The sequence below is a fragment of the Oryzias latipes genome, chromosome 3, assembly GCF_053564925.1.
Source record: "Oryzias latipes strain Hd-rR chromosome 3, Olatipes_Hd-rR_3.1".
Lineage (NCBI taxonomy): Eukaryota > Metazoa > Chordata > Actinopteri > Beloniformes > Adrianichthyidae > Oryzias > Oryzias latipes.
This window is the reverse complement of record NC_136239.1, coordinates 14,104,592-14,122,487: the sequence shown is the minus strand read 5'-3', so window position 1 is coordinate 14,122,487 and position 17,896 is coordinate 14,104,592. Positions and strand designations below refer to the sequence as shown.

General features: G+C 40.4%; 1 protein-coding gene across 23 annotated transcripts in view; it reads left to right on the top strand.

The window, feature by feature from the left end:
* neo1a (neogenin 1a) overlaps positions 1 to 17,896 on the top strand; it is a 216,798-nt gene that overhangs the window by 109,427 nt on the left and 89,475 nt on the right. For all 23 annotated transcript variants that reach the window (XM_078944218.1, XM_078944216.1, XM_078944222.1 and 20 more), the window contains exons 3-4: positions 6,817 to 7,092; positions 9,661 to 9,811. In XM_078944218.1, coding sequence (XP_078800344.1) covers positions 6,817 to 7,092; positions 9,661 to 9,811 — 427 coding nt within the window. The remainder of the gene's footprint in view (positions 1 to 6,816; positions 7,093 to 9,660; positions 9,812 to 17,896) is intronic.

The following is a 17,896-nucleotide window of genomic DNA, read 5'->3' as shown; positions in this document are numbered from 1 at the left end:
GTGATTTTTTAACACAGTTTAAAACTTTACATCTATTTTCTGATTTACACCGACACAAAGTTCTCCTACTTTTCTAACTTTATGTATTTTATATTCCCTCCTATCTATGCCATGCTAACTTTGTGATTATGCGCTGAAGTTTTTTGTAAAAGCCGAAATGTTTTTGTACCACATCACCATAATCACATTACACCAAAAAAGGCCAAAAACATTTTAAAAAGCTCAAGCTGAGGCAACACAGCTTTTTTAAGGACATTACCGCCCAATAAAGCATATGTTTAGCTTAATCTAGAACGTGTTTCTTGGAAACTGGGCTTTTATTGGGAGCTATATTGGAAGAGTCTGGTTGTTTTGATGGCAGATTTGGAAAATTTCATACTAAATTTGCTCTACAGTTCACAAAAGTTCAGTTACAAATGTAGTAAAGGAAAATAAATCCTCGACTCAGTCAAGGGTTTGATAAACATGTTTATTGTTCCCTTTCTTACGTTGTTGAGTGTTGCACACCGCCTTACGATCTCCCATCTACAAAGAGCATTAATTAATAAATATCTAGTGCTTTTTGAAGCGCACTTTGTGTTCTTTTGCTGCAGTTTTTAGAACATTTTTTAGATGGATTTTTTTTTTGTTTGTTTTTTTGGTAGAGACCCAGAGAGAATTGACTCCAGGACGTTTAAATCCACTCTTCAAGGTTTATTTTGAACTAAAAAACACTGGATGTAGAAAGTTTCCTTTAGGGAAGTTTATTTTTTAAAGCTTTAATCTGGTACCACAGCAGCCGTACACAACACTACAGAGAAAGATGAGGGGAAAACTGTTTATTTAGTCACTAAAGTCAAACTTTAGTAGAAAGTTTGGGGCTTTATTGCATTAACTATCCATACAGATGTCTCTTCGTTACCTTTCAGCACTGGTCCTGAGGTTTCGGAGTTCACCTTTAATGTTTTTAGAGATTTTTGTCTTCACTCATGTCAAACTTATGTTCATATGCTTTACTGGGGGACCCTTTGCTTTTGTTCATACTTGCTTGTCGTGAAGTATCATCCTGTCGTCCAAGTAGGATACCCGCACGTTTGGAACCTTTTCAACGATCGACCCATTTTAACACAGAGGGCGTTTTCCTGTACCAAAAAGAACCTGTCATCCTTAAAGTTCAGTGTAACATCGTAATGCCCTAGTGACAAATTACGTCTGTAGGTAAAAAATGGGCAAATGTCCGTGACCAACAAAATTTTAAGACCACACAGCCACTAGGCTCATTTTGTGTATTTTCCACATATGAAATTTCGGTTTTCCGTGATACATGTGTCACATATGTTATGAAAGTGTTTGTTGCGTTCTGCATTCGTCAATGTGCGCAGATGTCAGTTGAGAATTACGCAGTTTACGCCTATTTTACGTAGTTTATTCTCAATTAATACTCAAATATTATGTAATTGTGCGTGATTTTTGCAAGATGCATGCGCAAATTTTACAAAGGGGTGTTTAGGTGATACTTCCGTAACACCTGTACACCCCATGCATGCAGCATTTGCGCGCGGTCGGTAAGGAGCCAGTGCTTGTGCTTTATAATGACCTGAGTGCGGCGTTGGGGCTCCATACGACAGCATCACCCGAACATTGTAAGCGCGTATAACTTATGTTATTCTTACAAATACTTCACGATACCCTTATCACACCCGACAATGGTACGTTCCATTTTCAGGACGTCCTGAGCAGCTCCTGTCTACGACCTTCCGCGGGCAACCCTCCCCATAGGGGTGCATGTGACTAAGGCATGACATGAGGGTTGTATTATGAACCTTTTTTCTTATTGCTGGTTAAAACACCAGCATGATCCTCCCTTCTCGCCGTGAATCTTTTAATTAAGAAATTAATCATCTTGCTGCAATTGATCTTAAAGATCCACTGAACTGAATAAAGCAAAGTACTTCTTTCTGACAGGGTTTGACAACACGAAAATACTTGAGTTCACAATTAATGACTGAAATTGAATGTTTACAATTTAGGCTTTCATTCCCTTCCAACCTAATGTGTTCATTTATGTTGGATCTGTCACTTTATACTCAAAAATTGATCTTTTTCGACTCAGTGAGCTTTTTGCTCTGTTTGGTATTGTAAAATAAATAAACACACCTAAAATAGAGCTGTGATTATATATCTTTGAGCACAGATGTCACACAAGCCAGAGAGATGGGCTGATAATAGAGGACAAACACTGTGTTCATGTTTGGATGGTTGTCGGCTGTGTTTGCTCTCACACACATTTGTTATAGTCACTGCTTTGAGGAATTGTTTTGACAAGAAAGATTTTAATTTACTTTTCAGTGGAACCCACTTTCCTTCAGCCTGAGTGGTGCAGCTATTGATTCCTCACGTTTTCCAGAGTGACTTTCAGATGTACCCCCAGGCCTGATGAAGTAGGAGAAAAGTGGAGGGAAAAAGACATTTGTTTCCAGTCTACTGATCTTTTTTTTTGGTCAAATTTACTTCAGTTTTGATTGCTGGACTTTGCAAGAACTTACTGGACCAAACCCCAAGAGAATTATGGGTAATGTCTTGTTAGTTTCGGAAACACCATCCTCTTAGTGAATTTACCTCATTTTCAATTTAGTCTTTTGTGGGTGTTTGTCATTTGTGTATTAAGAAATCCACTTAGACTTGGCAAATATTTTCATAAAATGCATCAATAAATTCATTTTTGTTTAAAGATGTGTTTTCCTCCTTTAATTAAGCCATTAGGGTACTTTCTATGCTAATAGAAGATAAATTAAGGATAGAATCTGACTTGCAAAACCATCTCAAGTGCTTCACTTCAATCCTTTTTTTTATTCAGACTTTATCTTTCATCTTATAGCTTCTTATTGGTTAAAAAAATAAAAGCTTGCTCAAATAGATGCACAGTCTCCTTTTTTTTTTAAAAATTTTTTTTTTAATACTAGTCAAAATGCAGCCAGAAAAACATTAAGATTTTTTTTTCCCCAACTGACCCCATGAAGGAAAAACGTGTAACGGAGAGCAGCACAGTTGCATTTCTGATTCAGTCTTTCTGGAGTCAGTAACTAAAACTAAAATCCCAAGGGAAACCCCTTAAACCCTCTTGCATATTCCATTAAGCTGCTCATTGTTATTCAATAGCTGATTTTAATTAAGAATTGCAGGAACCCCAAGGTGTGATTCCGGGTTCGGCTGGATGCCTGAGTGCGTCAGTGCTGGCTGGTTGCTCTTTGTAGCACACTTTTCCCAAATTTCCATCCAGTCAGGGAGACACCTATTCATTGGGATATTTGGGGTTTTAACACTGTACATGTTGACGAGCTGAACTAACCTCTGATTTCATATATTATTGCTATCAGATCTTAGATAAATACTTCATTTATTTTAACTAAAAATTGTATTTACAAATTTTTTTTAAAATCTTATTTCTGGTGATGTAAATCAGGGGCGTACACATTTTTGCAAAGAGGGCCAGATTTGGTGAAAATGTGTGAGGATCAACCAGCCAATATTCTTTGAACCTCAATAATAACAGTAAATGCAAATAAACTATTTTAGGAAAATTCTATTGCAACAGGATACGTTTTGTTTCTTCAAACAGAATTGCAATATATCTAAAAACATGTTTTCCCAAAGAATACTGTAAATTTGAAGACCAGAAATAAAATAAAGGGAAGCAACCTGGGTTCACTATTGATCACACCGCCCTCGGCAACATGCATTCAAACGGCCACAACCAATGAAAAGTCTATGAGCGTGCGTTGCAAATTAAACCAGGTCCAACTTTGACCAAAAAGGGACTCAGATTTGGTAGTGATTATTGGAATGTGTCTCCCTTAATTTAAGGAAGTCCCAACCGTTTGAAAATTAGTTATGAAGGAGAAATTATTAATTTGGGTTTGTGTCCGGCTGGAATTATGTAACACCAAGTCTTTCATATATCGGAATAGAACTGTGAAAGGAAAGTCTGCAGCAAGATTCACAAGATTTGTACCACGTCATATCTTCACACCAAGACTCCGCTGCTTGTCCAATGTGAGCATTTAAGGCTACACACACACTAAGCATTCAACGTGCGTTCAAAAACGGGCTAAACAGGGGTTCTTGAACATGCTTTTATTCTGTTTTTGAACACTTAGCCTTAAATGCTCATTGTAAACTTTAAACAATGTTTATCTTATTCAAAAGTACAAACCACAGACACAATTGTTTTGTATTTCACAAAAACACAACAACTCTAATTTCCACTTGTACTGGCGGCACTTGCTGTCAATTGTGGAAATTTTAGAAATAAGCTGGAAAGTGTGACAGAAAGTGTTCAGGACAGTCTCACTACAGGTGATAATGTCTTATAACGGAATTTAGCAAATCACACAGTTTATAGAAAGTGGTGGGGGCCACAAATTATTGATTTTATGACGAGAACCTGCGAGCCAGTGTGAGTGTGGGCTGCATTTGGCACACAGGCCGGACTTTGGACATGCCTGTCGTCTCTATTGGCACAAACTCCATCCTTGCATTTGGAGTAAAGTCACTCCTGCTGACCCGGACTTATCTCAGCCTGGTTAAAGGAGTGCAGGCTGGCAGGGCAGCACTTGTGGTCAATAGATGTGCTGACCAAGGATGTGGAAAATGAAGCTCCCGCCCAGTCGATTTCTAAGGTGAATTGTGATTAATTGGAATCAATGTTGTCGGTCGACACATACTGCTTCCCCTCTCCTGTCCCATGCCTTGACCCACTCTCAAATAGGTTTGGCCCTGGTGTAAACATATTTCAACAACACTATATGCATCTAGTTCATTTTAACTGACTGAAATTGAATGACATGGTTGAATCTGGCCTGGGGGAGCTGGGCTGAACCCAAACTTTACGCCCTGTCTGCAGAGATGTGATGAAGCTGGGGAGGCAAACGCGTTCCGTCTGAACTGCGACTCTGTGGAACAATGTGAAGATTTTGGGCAAGTGGCACCATTTATTGTGTCTGTAGATGACTGAGTGCACTCATGTGCTCCTTTTAAAAGGCATCGTCGTGGGTTGATGTTTTTTATAAATGTCATCTCTCTGTAGGAATAAAGATTTAAGGAGTTTGCAGAAATCACTGGATCAAATTAAAGGCTTTTTCTTTGTCATAATAAAAAGTAAATCTTCACTGCTTGGGTTCTTCAAGAGAGACTGAATGGTTGGAGGATTGGAAATTTCTATTATCCTCTAAGATTTTTTACCAAATAAAAATAAACTTTTATTTATGCTAGCATGCATTTTCCAGCAAGATTTATGTAAATCATGAACACGACTGAGGTCTTTACTTTATATTTAGGTGGTAACATTTTCTTGATGTCCTGCAGCAGTCCAGGGCTGCAAGCACCATGTTGTTTTCACAATCTTTTTTTCTTACTGCTTGTTTTTGATACCCCACAACCTACAAAATTTGCATGTAGCTAGGACCTGGAAAAAATACATACTGGGAAAAATGAATGGGAACCCCCCCCCTACACACACAAAAAGGTGACATCAGAGTGGGAGAAACTCATGAACTGAAATAAAAGGAAAACTATTGTCCCATAATAGAACAGACTTTTTTCGTTATCTATTTATGGTTATTGTTAAGCTTTAGTCAACTCAATAAAACAGCATCTTAAAATAAGAATACAAATATTCACTGACACATACACACATGAATTGTGGTATAAATGACAGCCCTGTATGCCTCTCAGGAACAGCTCTTATTCTTCCACTTTTAAAACTTTTTATCTCTTTTTTGGTTAATTAAATCTTAGTATAAACGAATTGGTTAACCTGAACCTCTCCTGTTAATCATAAACAAGGGTTTGATTCAGTGGAGAGCTTCGACGACAGTAATCTAGATTAATTTGATTGTCTCTCACTCCCCCGCATGATTATGCAGCCGATGATTGGCAGCTCTGACACAGAAATATCAGTGTCTCCCATCAGCTAAGCTTATATTAGCTGAGCCGTTGTGCTGCGATATGCTCGGGGAAGCTGTGCGTATCCACCTGGGCCAGCAGAGAGCCTTGCAGCTGTTAGGGTCTTATCTGAAAGTGTGATTTACCCCGGAGCCACACTTGGCAGGGGATTTGATGAGATGTCTGTTGCAGAAGAGGGGCAGGGAGACACACCAAATCACTCAGCATTCCTCTGCATCCCTTCCAGCATTAAAGCCCAGTTAAGAAAGACAAACATCACAAATAGATTAACATAGTATTAAAGCCGCTCCTTTTTGGACATTTCATTATTATTTTTTACATTTATTTCAATGTTACCAAGGAGACGGCCACTCCAGAGACTTTCTGCATCATAATATCCTTGCGCTGGAGGATGGAGTGGCCTTCGCATTTGGAACAACCTCAGATCTTCTTTCAGCAGCATTAATTAAAAAAAAAGCTGACTGTCAGTGGAGCTTCTGAAACATTTTTTTTTTCAGCTGCTGTTGTTTAGTTGCTTCCTTAGCAGCAGATCGACAGCTTCAGACGTGGGGCATAATTATTTAGTGTTGAGATGAAAGTCGGGGTTCAGCCGCACAAACAGCCTGTGGACGGAGCCTTTAATTGGTGCTGCCAGCTCCTTCTTGGTGCTGCAGATTAACATCCACCATCGCAGAGGAGTCATTCTGAGACACCCAAGCGTCTTGGTGGTTTCATCGGTTTGACCATTTGTGAGGGTGGGGCTGGACTTAGTGGTCTGACAATTGTAGACTGCAGCATTTTCAGATCAAAGTCCAGCAGAATAAAAGGTGCCCTGCATAATCCATTGACATTTAAATCTGTCAATTTACATTAACGTCTTTTTTTGTCATCCAGGGACGCCGAGGTTCTCCAGCCAGCCCTCAGCAACCACTGTGCATGTGGGGGATAGCCAGTTGATGGCGTGTGATATCAACTCTGACCTGGTGCAGTTCACCCATTGGGAGAAGGACCGGCGGCCGCTGGAGCCAAACGCCCAGATGATCCAGCTACCAAGCGGAGCTTTAGTCATCAGCAACGCCTCGGAGGCCGACGCTGGTCTGTATCGCTGTGTGGTGGAAAATGTTGGCCCCGCCAAAGCGAGCGAGGAGGCGCAGCTCCAGACAGTGCCAGGTAAATCGAGAAAGCAGTCACATTTTAAAGAAAAGAATGGATTTATTAGTGCAGAATGTTTGCTTTTCCTCTACTATTAACCTTTTGTGCAGAAAACTGAAGTAAATGTATGGAACAATGCATCATTTAGATGTTCTCTTTAGGTTTTTTATTACCTGTAGCATGGAGAGACCTTTGTGATAAGGATGAAAAATGGTTTAGGGCTTCAGGGAGTGACCTAATTCCCAATGGAGTTATCAGCAACGCAGCAGTAACTCAGTTGCGGCACAACAAGAAGCTGGATTCCAGTTTGGCAGGGGCTCCTCTCAGCACCTCTGTATGTTTTATTTACTGGGTTGTTAAGTGCCAGACTCATAGAAGCACAGAGGAGATATTAGAATCCATAAATCAGAGTTCAAAAAGAGCTTAGGGGAAGTCTTCATTCTCTGTCTGTGTGCCAGAGTAGCAAATATTTGAGGGTGTTTAGGAGCAAACTAATACAGCTGTTTCAGAAAAAAAAGATGGTGGACTCTTTAAGACATTCACATTAAAGTGATCAGCTCAACTTTTTATTTTCAAATCCAAAACTCGCCAAGTGAAGGATTCATCTGAGCTTTTTCTATATAAGTTCTGTTCTAAATCAGTGTTTTTCAACCAGTGTGCCGTGGGAGATGGTCAGGTGTGCCGTGGGAATTTGCCCTCATTCACTGATCTAAAAACATTTTCCATCTCCAGGATATCAGCTCTGTGTTCATCCAAACAGGCCCTGATAAAACACTGAGGAGTTAGGAGTATGAAAGATCGTAAAATACTTTCTTTCTTTGTGTTTATTTGATTCTATTAGAGACATTTTGATAAGAATGACGGTACTGTGATTTAGCCGCAGCGTCAGCTGTTTTCAGAAAAGTTCCGCCCCTTTAACTGTCTCCACCAATCATTCTTGGAGGCTTAATCACACGTCATCAGTCTGACCAATCAGAAGTGGTTAAAGTCTTCACTTCCTTGTTCTGATTCTGCTCATAAAGTTGCTTAGTTCCAACAAAACGGCCAGCTAAAGCTCGTCTTTAGCTGGTGTGGCTTTCCACAGAATCCGGTATCAGACCGTGGAACAAGTGAACAAAACAATGAAGCTCAGAGACGCGAGTCTGTCTGGCGTTCGGCGGCTGTTTACACTACATCTCCCAAGAGGCATTGGGCTAAAGTGACAGCGTCTCAGCGCACAATGAGTGGTCCTTTGACGTCTTGAAACTACAACGAACACACATCAGACAGTTTTTGAATCTTCTAACTAAACTTTTATTACATCTTTTGGAAAAAACAGCTGCAGTTTCCAGCTTTTTCTGCCACAATTATCACAAAAATGCATGTGAGATTGTGGAGGGGACTGTAGATCAATACAGACTATGAGTTTCTCCTTTTTTTTTTATGCTGGTGTGCCGCGGGATTTTAATCAAGGTTAAAGTGTGCCGTGGCTCAAAAAAGGTTGAAAAATGCTGATCTAAATGAAACACTAAAGTCTAATTTCCACTGAGCGTTACAGACTGGTAACAGTTTAGAAGGTCCAGGCAATTCAGGTGAGCATTTCCACTTAAAGTTGGACCGTCACGGCACAAGCAGGGTGTAGATCGATTGCGTAACTTTGTGTTGTAGTAGTGCGACTAAATCAGGAGCAAAGCTAACAACAACAACAATGGAGGTCATCCAGCAGCTCCCTTTTCTCTACTTGGCTTTTGGTACTTCATAAATATAAGTCATTTAATGTTGTTTGAGAGAAGATTGCAGGTGGTGAAGAGGAATAAGATGGCACTGGTTTGGTGCTTTGTTTTGTCTAATGACCTTTAACCAATAAACAGGTTCAAACAGTTTCTATGGACTTACAACCAATGGGGGCCCAAAATGGTACGGTTCGGTCCGGCTTAATAAAAACGCTCAAAATACCAGACCGGACCGCTCAGTAGAAACTAGGCTTAAATGATAAGAGCGGCTGTTTTTTAGTTCAAGGGTACAAAGTTACTGCTCACAGGTGGTCTCTTTTTTAGTTTTTGTAATGCTATGTTCACATTAAGCATGTGAAGCACGTTCAAAAACACGCTTAGCAGGGGTTTCTTGGACATGTATTTAACCTTTTTCGGTCACATCTCTATTCCAATATATAAAAGATCTGGTGTTATGGAATTCTGCCCGGGCACAGTTATTTTCTCCTCCATATTCAATTTATAAATGGTTGGCACTTCCATGAATTTAAGTAGAAACCATCCATTTGTGACTACCAAATTCAAGTCACTGATTGGTCAAAATTTCACCAGGTTTCACTTGCAACACGCCGTCCGTTTTGTACATAGAACTCGAAAATAGTGGTGGAAGGTTGCATAGCTATGCGTGAACGCAGAAGTTTTGAACGCAGAAGCCTGGTATCCGTGCTTTCTTAGACTTTTCATTGGAAGTGGCTGCTTGAAAGCGCGTTGCTGAGGACGTTGTGAAAGTAGCATGAGACTGATATTCTCTGTAAAATAGTCAAGTCAACTCATTCCCTGTTTAACCTGATTACGAGACTTCACCCTTTTTCATTATTTTTCTGTTTGATGTAAGAAACGGGAGACGAGAGGAAGCTGGAGTTTCTGGTGCAGCCTGCTCCTGTGACCAAAGTGATGGGCTCTAGTGTGCTGCTGCCGTGTGCCGCTGCCGGTTACCCAGTGCCTCACATCCACTGGATGGTTGGAGACAAGCCATTGGAAGAAAGGTACAAAGACACCCATCTTTTCCTAAAGAATCCAGAGGACTGCTGATTTTTCTTATTTATTTGAAATTCTTGTATTCATATTTATAGTTTTTACAAGTAGAATTTGCACCACAGATACCCTGCGACAGACTGGCGACCTGTCCAGGGTGCCCCCTGCCTACGCCCACAAGGGGCCGGGATAGGCTCTGGCAGCCCCGTGACCCCGAAAGGGAATAAATGGAAGAAGATGAATGAATGAATTAGCACCACAGAGTGGAGCCTATACCCCTTGTACTATCTTGTGGGGTCCAGATGACCCCACCCTTACATTGACGTGTTATCCCTACCATGACAAAGGTGGGTAAAGGGGAAGAGGATTTCATGCATGGACACCTCTGAAGATCACAAATCATTGATGAAAAAAGGTTCAGCACAAGGGATATGTGAACCACAGATGCTCATGGTGCTCATGGTGCATCAGCTCCCACCTGTTGTCAGAGCAGGTCATGTTCCCACTTCTGTTAAACTGGTTTGAACTACCTCTTTTTCGTCAATTACACATGACCTTTATTTGGATTGGAGCCATTTCAACAAAAGTGCTCCACTTCAATGTTTTATTAAAGACAGACGAAGCAAACTACCTTATTTTCTGCATTATAGAAGGCACAGGATTATAAGGTGCATTGTCAATGAATGGTTTATTTTTGAACTTGTGTCATAAGATGCACCGAACTATGAGGTGAAATAAGCGAGACAAAAGAGTCAGAGATAAGTACGTCAGTCAGATTTTATTAACCACATTAGCTGTCATTCTAATGCATGTTTGTAACTCCCTAGACGTCAGCTGCATGTTCACAATACCTGTAATTCCCAACCTTGTTTGGAGCATGTATTAAACAGACTGATACCGCTCAAACAAACATTACTGTGACCATGCTAACTCCCAAACTTGTTAGTAAGATGTAAAAAAATAAAAATAGTCCAAAACTGCTACCTGTTAGCAACTTTAGCATATTTACACTACCTGTAACTCCCAACAATGTTAGCAACAAATACAAAAAACAGACTGATACAGCTAAAACAGACATTATTTTGACTACACTAACTTCCAAACTTGTCAGTAACACATAAAAAACCTACGTATCTCTCAAAATGGCCTCAACATTAGCTAACACAACCAGAGTTAATCAATATTGAAAGTGCTCTGGATTGTGAGGCACACTGTTAAGGCTTTTATCTGCGAAAAATACAGTACCTAAAGATTTTCTTTACATTAACTTTCTACCAGTACTCCCCAAGATATTTGAAAACTTTTGGAGATCTTCATGAAGTGCTTAGTATTGATTCGTTGCACTTGGCTTCCAAAAGATGTCTTCTTAGTGCTGCTCCCCAGTGCATCGGTGCTTTTTCTGCAACTGCTGCAAAAAGAACCCCGGGGGAGACGGTTCCAGGCACCAAACGAACCACTTCATCTGGAAGCCCAGGCTGCCAGGTCACCCTCTGAGGGGACACTCACAAATAAAAGGCACAGACAGACTGTCACAGCGGCTGTGCTCTCACTCCTCCGCTGCTCATTAGCTCAGGCAATGCAGCTCCTCAAAGAGACTCGCGGCGGACCCGGAAAATTTGATTCTCACCAATTAAGAAATGCGCTTTGTTTACCAAACCCCTGTGTGCCAGTTCTGTATTGCAATATAACTGGAACTTGTGGGGGTTAACAGAAAATAGTCCAAACAAGGCTCATTTATCTACATCCAGCTCAGGATGGGATTTCTGCTTTAAGTGAATTTAAATAGTAAGGTCATCACTTTGTTAACCACAAGACTCCAGCGCAGTGTGAGCGAGAATGTTATTAGCCCATCGAGCTGGAAGTTCAAAGCACAACTCCACATCTCCAGTTAAACGTCTTTAATAGAATTGTCTGCAAGTACTTTGACCTCCAAGGGGACTTGGATGAAATGGTACGTATTAATCTACCTTGTATTAATTAGAAACATAATACCAAGCATGAATGCTGGCCTCCCCTTGGGTGTCAGCGTCAGTAATTGGTGAGCATACTCGACAATCGAGGGAGTCTTGGTGTTACCAAAGAAGGCCTGGATTCTTCTGCCACCCAAGCAGAAATGTCTGCTGTGGTGAATGCATTTCCAGGCTTGTTCTTTCATTTAAATGAGCCTGTGACAACTAAAAAGGAGCAGCTATGGAATTTTTTTTTCCCCTCTCCACTCTGTTTTCTGTTTTTATTTGACAGAGAGGAGCAGCTGTGGATTAAAAAACATTGGAACCGAAACATGAAGGGGAATCTGTTGAGGCTCTAATTGGTCAAGCACAACTGAGAATGATGCTTCAGTGTGGTCGCTTCCCTTTGTTGATTTTCACTCTGAGCCGAAATTTCTGTCTAAATAGAAGCCTGCTTGGGTTATTAGCAGAAACGAATCTGCAGGACACTTCATTAGGTATCACAAAGTAGCACACAGAGTTAAAGATCTATGAAAAGGATGAGTGTATATACACACACACACTCTCACATTTACACATCCATTATACAGAAATTGTGTCTTTAAAAACAAATACTTAACTGTGTAAAACATAACTAAGATAAATAATGACAGCAAGTTAGAACTTCTGTTTTATGGTGCAACGTTAAAGTCATGTATTAAGTAAGGTTTAATGCCCGACGAAGTATGCATTTTCATTTATTTTGAGAGGAGCTGTAAGCTAGCGGGAGAGAGTGTAAACACAGAGCTCTCAGCAACGGGGAGGGGAAGGGTTGTTATGGACCAACAGTCCAGCCAACAACCCAGAGGCAAATTTCTAAAGAACTCTGCAGAAACTATGTCCTAGAAAACAACACAGATTTCTGATTTTCACTAAAAACAGTATAATCATGAATAAACATCCACTGCACTTTGACAATAGATCATAAGATGACCGGAGTGGAGCAAATGACTGTATAAGAGAACTGCACTGAGTAAGTGTGTAGTCATCCATAGAAAATGCCTTACTTCAGCAGATGAAGACAATTCAGTCACCATTTTTCTGCAATACAGATGCCATGTTGGAGCCAGACGGCAGTGACTGATTGGTTTAAGTCGACGTTTCTATCTCAAATACTGTCACCAGGCAGCAGTAAGCTTGTTGGAAGTCCACACCCATTCCACCCAAAGTGGCTTAGAAGAATCTGTCAATCAAGCATTGAGATGGGGAGCCGCGGACACCACATGCTTTTACTGAGGCATCTGATTGGTCAGTTTATAGCTTAAATAACTTGGGATAAAGAAAAAATATCATTAAAAAAATAGGATTAGCAAGAAGATGTTAAAAAAACAGGTATTCTGATTCTATGGAAGTCTATGGGATTTTTGCTTTCAGCTGGTACGTCTTGTTTAGAAGGGGGAGGGGGAGGGGTCACTCAGTTTGGTCCCTTTTATATAGTCATTGGCGGCTCCTCTGTCACTTGTGTCTCAGATAAAAAAATATTTTTCTTGGGTCAGTCAACGTCTTTCTGTATTCTGAAATTTTGTTATAATATCTTTTTTTTAGAACTTTGTTGCTTTTTTCTCACTGTCTCCTGGTGGTTTTGGATGCTTTTGGAAGTCTGAGCAGGTCTGCAGTCAAGGGCGCAAATGTTTGTTTAAAATGGGCTCAGCAGCACCCTGGTCCATATGCATTCCTAGCACGTCTTGTGCATCAGTAATGGCATCCCCAGGTATCCCTAAACACAGAAAATCTCCCTTTGGATTTCAGATGTGTTGGTCTTACCGACTCTAGCAGACGGGGCAGTTATCTTTGGCTTTTTGAGAATCACTCTATCCCCTAATAGAAATTTCCCAGCAATCAATAAAAGGATGAATTATGGATGTCAAACAGCTACAGGGAAGTGACACAGCATGTAAATCAAGCCTTTCAACGCCTCTGAGTTTACTGTCTCCTTCCTGTCTCCAGTGCTCATTTGAAATGGATTGCTTATATTCTGTTTACTTGGGGATGAAAAGTGGGGTGTGGTGTGTGACATTTATTTGCAGTTGGACAAATGTGCAAGTGTGCACATATGTTTGGCATGCAAATACACAGGCTTTTTCCGAGGGTAAGAAAACTGGTACAAGCCCACGCTCAAAGAGATTCAGAGCTGCATGTCTGTGCATGGAAAGTCTTTGTCCCGGTGTGCTTTCGGGGAGGACAGGAGCAGCCTGATGGAAATGAAAAGTGGCTCCTCGTTTGCTGTCAGTGCCACAGAACAGCTCTGTTCAAAATGGCAGGAGTGAAGAAAAGTCTCAGTCTGTGCTTGGTGTATGAGTGTGTAAAACCTTTCAAAATAAGAGCTTTGCAAAATAAGAAGAAAATAGTTTCTTTTTTGTGTGATAATCCCTGAAGCTTTATTAAAAAATGTAGCTACAAACAAAAGGGACAACTTTTATATCAAAATGCACAACCTTCAGTTTTGTAAATCTTTGCTTTTATTTAGTTAGAATCCAAAACTACTGAACTGAAAATGAAATGACTTAATGTGTGATGCTTAACCCTGGAGAACCCAACAGCGGTTTTCTTTAGGGCTTTTAAAGTTAATTGAGCAATTTGTTTTTTTTTTGTTCATTTTGGGAAGGAGCAATTGACGGAAGTAAAAAAAAACAACAAAACACAAAAATAAATATATAAAAATATAAAAATAAAAAAGAGGACAGCCTTAACAGGACTTGGATTCCTCCAAAGAGATGATTCACATGTGTGTTTGTGACCTCTGTCCTTAAGTAACTGAAATTTTAAAACACAAAAGAATTTACTATTGGATTTGTATATGAAACAACCAGATTTAAAAATCCTAAGCTTTGAATTTTCTGGAGTATGAATCGCCCCTGTGGTATAAGTTGCATAATAAAGAAGAAAAAAAACAATATATAAGTCACTCCGGAGTAAAAGTCAAACTTTTGGAAAAATAAGTGCAACACTTCTGAACAAATCTGCCTAGTCTGGCATGATACTGCATGATGCTGGGTTCACACCGAATGCAATTCATGCATCATATTCGTATCCACTGCTGCTTTTGACGCATGTCAAATTCGATACTCAACGCTTGTCAAAAAATGTCTTATGAACTAGAAGAGTTTCACATGTGGGAGGAGCTACCATCAAGTTTTTTGGTGTTTTATTCTGAGAGATTTCTTTGGGTTTTGTTATAACTTAAATAATTTTTCTGAACTCATTTTAAAAAAATGTGTTAACCCAGAGGTTTCAATCACATTAAGTAGCAAATATTATTCAGAAATAACTCACATGTTTATTTGACTAGACATAAAGAAGACTATAAAATAATTAAAAATTAAAACTGCAGTGTTCGAACACCAAGATTCCTCCATCCATTCATCCATTTTCGTAACGTGCTGCATCCCTTTTAGAGCTGCCTGAGCCTAACCTGGCCACTGCTGGTTGAAGGTTAATGAAGGCTTCTTGGCTTCTTCTTCTTCTGAGCAAAAAGCAAACATTTTCCTGCTTAGCGTCATCTGATGGTTGCAAATTGGAAGGACCAAGAGAAGATTGTACTTCTGTTAAATCAACTGAACTGCTTTTATTAGTTGAGACGTCTTTGACTTAAATTTTTAATTTACACAACCATGCCCAAGAGCTAGTTTAGTTGAATGACAATAATACATTAAAACAACAACATTGTCAAAATGCAATTTACAGCGTAAATGTGTTTAAAAGCAGGCTGCACAGTGGCGCGGCGGTTAGTTAGCGTTCTTTCCTCACAGCAAGAAGGCCCCTGGTTCAAGTCTTGGCTTGGGGACCTGAAACAGAACATCAGTGGGGGACCTTTCTGTGTGTTTGCATGTTCTCCCTGTGCATGCATGCAGGACTCCAACTTCCTCCTACCATCCAAAAACATGCCTCATGATTAATTGGTCACTCTAAATTTTCCATGTGATTGTGACCCTGCAACAGACTGGGATAGACCCCGACAGCCCTGTGACCCCAAAGCGGATAAAACGGATTTGAAGATGAATATTTAAAAGCATCATAAAGACAATATGTCCCTATTAAATAAATATGAATAATATATTTTTCTAAAAAATCACATATTAGTCACTTCCTTAAATAAGTTGCACCCCTGGCCAAACTATTTAATATTCCGGAACCTTTACTCAGATAAATAACGTATTTGTCTTTGGAGACTACCTCAGAGCACTAAAGCGTACAGAAAAAATACTAGACTTTAGCTGTGTGTATTTTAGGGTGGAGTCAAATCAGATCAAAGCAAGAATTTAGTTTATCTTTAAAAAACTGTATTTTTTGTCTTTAAATGGCTGGAAAAAGGGAAATCTGTGGTCAGTTCCTGGCATCCTATTAAAAATGATTTGAAGATGCATAAACAGAAGAATCTCTGCTTGAGAAATCAAAGACCACTTCCTTTTAAAAGTACCTCTCTGCTAATGGTTTTTCGACAATCATCCAGCATTTTCTGCCATTTTAAATGAAATAATAAAGTGACACCGGGAATTGTAAATTGCTCCGTGCACAGCGCCCATTAACTGTTTCAGGATTGTTAATGCCCACACCGTCATGATGCTGGAGTCATTTAACCATATTTTCCTTTTTTTTTTCCCCCTTGCTCTTTGCATGTATATTTTTCAGAATGCACAGTAAATGTCCACCGCAGCACAAGTTTGTGTTGTAAAACTGAACCTTTCAGGCCCTTGAAGAGGCTGAGAATAGATGAAAGTTGTTGATGGTTTTTGTCAGCGGAGGCAGGAGGCGATGTGTGCGGCGAGCACCACGTGACCATCGCTCCTTTCGGCTTTGTGTTTGTCGTTAAGGTTACGAGAACGGCCTTGGTCCTTTTCTGGGGGTCACATCTATTTGTGTCATATCATTTAAATGCACTTTGGAAAGAATGAATTGGTAATTAAAAGCACAGCGTTTTAACAGTTTCTAATATCGAATGTGAATGTAAAAAAAAATCATCTGAGGATAACAGCTCAGCTTTTTATTTAGATTCCCATTATGTTTCATTTTGATGTTTTATTTTTTGCTTGACCCTTGTGTACTTTTGCACGCCTCTGTGCTTAATGGCCCGTTGGATGGTTGCGGTGCAGATGAAGGGTAAAGGTAGAGATCATGCAACTGCAGCCAGAGAATCGATTTCTTTGAGTCTGAAAGGCTGTAACTAACTTTCGCCAAGGATGTGTTCTGTATCTACAAAAACCCCACAGGAAGCTAAAAGTAGTTTGTAAAAACTGAGTCTGGTCTAGGAACTATTAAAAAAACGTTTTTTTACCTTATGCTTAAGTCACATACACAACTGCCACCGGTGAGGAGGCATCGGCAGAATCTTCTAGATTAGATTTTTTCTAGATTTTCTGAAGATCGTTGTTGTGGTCATGAATGCAGACAGCGGCAGGCAGGCGGAATGACACCTTTACGAAATCGGGCGACAGCTGGGCAACACCTGGGTGGCCACAGGGCGGTGGCAGCCAGATCGCCGGCTGGCAGCAGCTCAGATTGGACGATGTGTAAATGTCTCTGCATGGCAGCCGTTCATATCAAGTGGCACTGGTCATGCAACTGCCAGCTGCCTGGTAGCCGGGATGAATATAAAAAGGGGATCATCCTACACCACTGATAATTCGCAATTCAGATTTTGAGCGCACATTATAATCTTTTCTAATTTTTTAGACAACATGCCTCCAAAGAAAGCTCAATGTTCTGTCCTCTTCGTATTCATCTCAGCATCAGCCACAATTTGTCAACACACAGGTCTCAGAGTTGCTGTGGTGCTATCAACGCCGTGATGAGTTTTGTGCAGCATCAATGCCATGCTGTCTCCGCCTTCAGACCCACAGCTGTGGTTCAGTCATTGCCAGGCCCTCTGTCCATCTCAACAGCCCTCTAACAATCGGACGGTGGCAGTGGGACGGCAGCACGGGGCATGTAGGGTGGCTGGAGGGTGGCAGTCTAAAATGAGATGATCATGGATCATGGACACTCCTATCAGTCAATCTGCTGCCTTCCTGCCACCCGCCTGTCACTGGACTGCCCCTGCACGACCTCCAAATGTGCCAGAATGTCCACTGCCCGATGTCAAAAAATTGTCTGGTCGCCGTTTATTTTGAA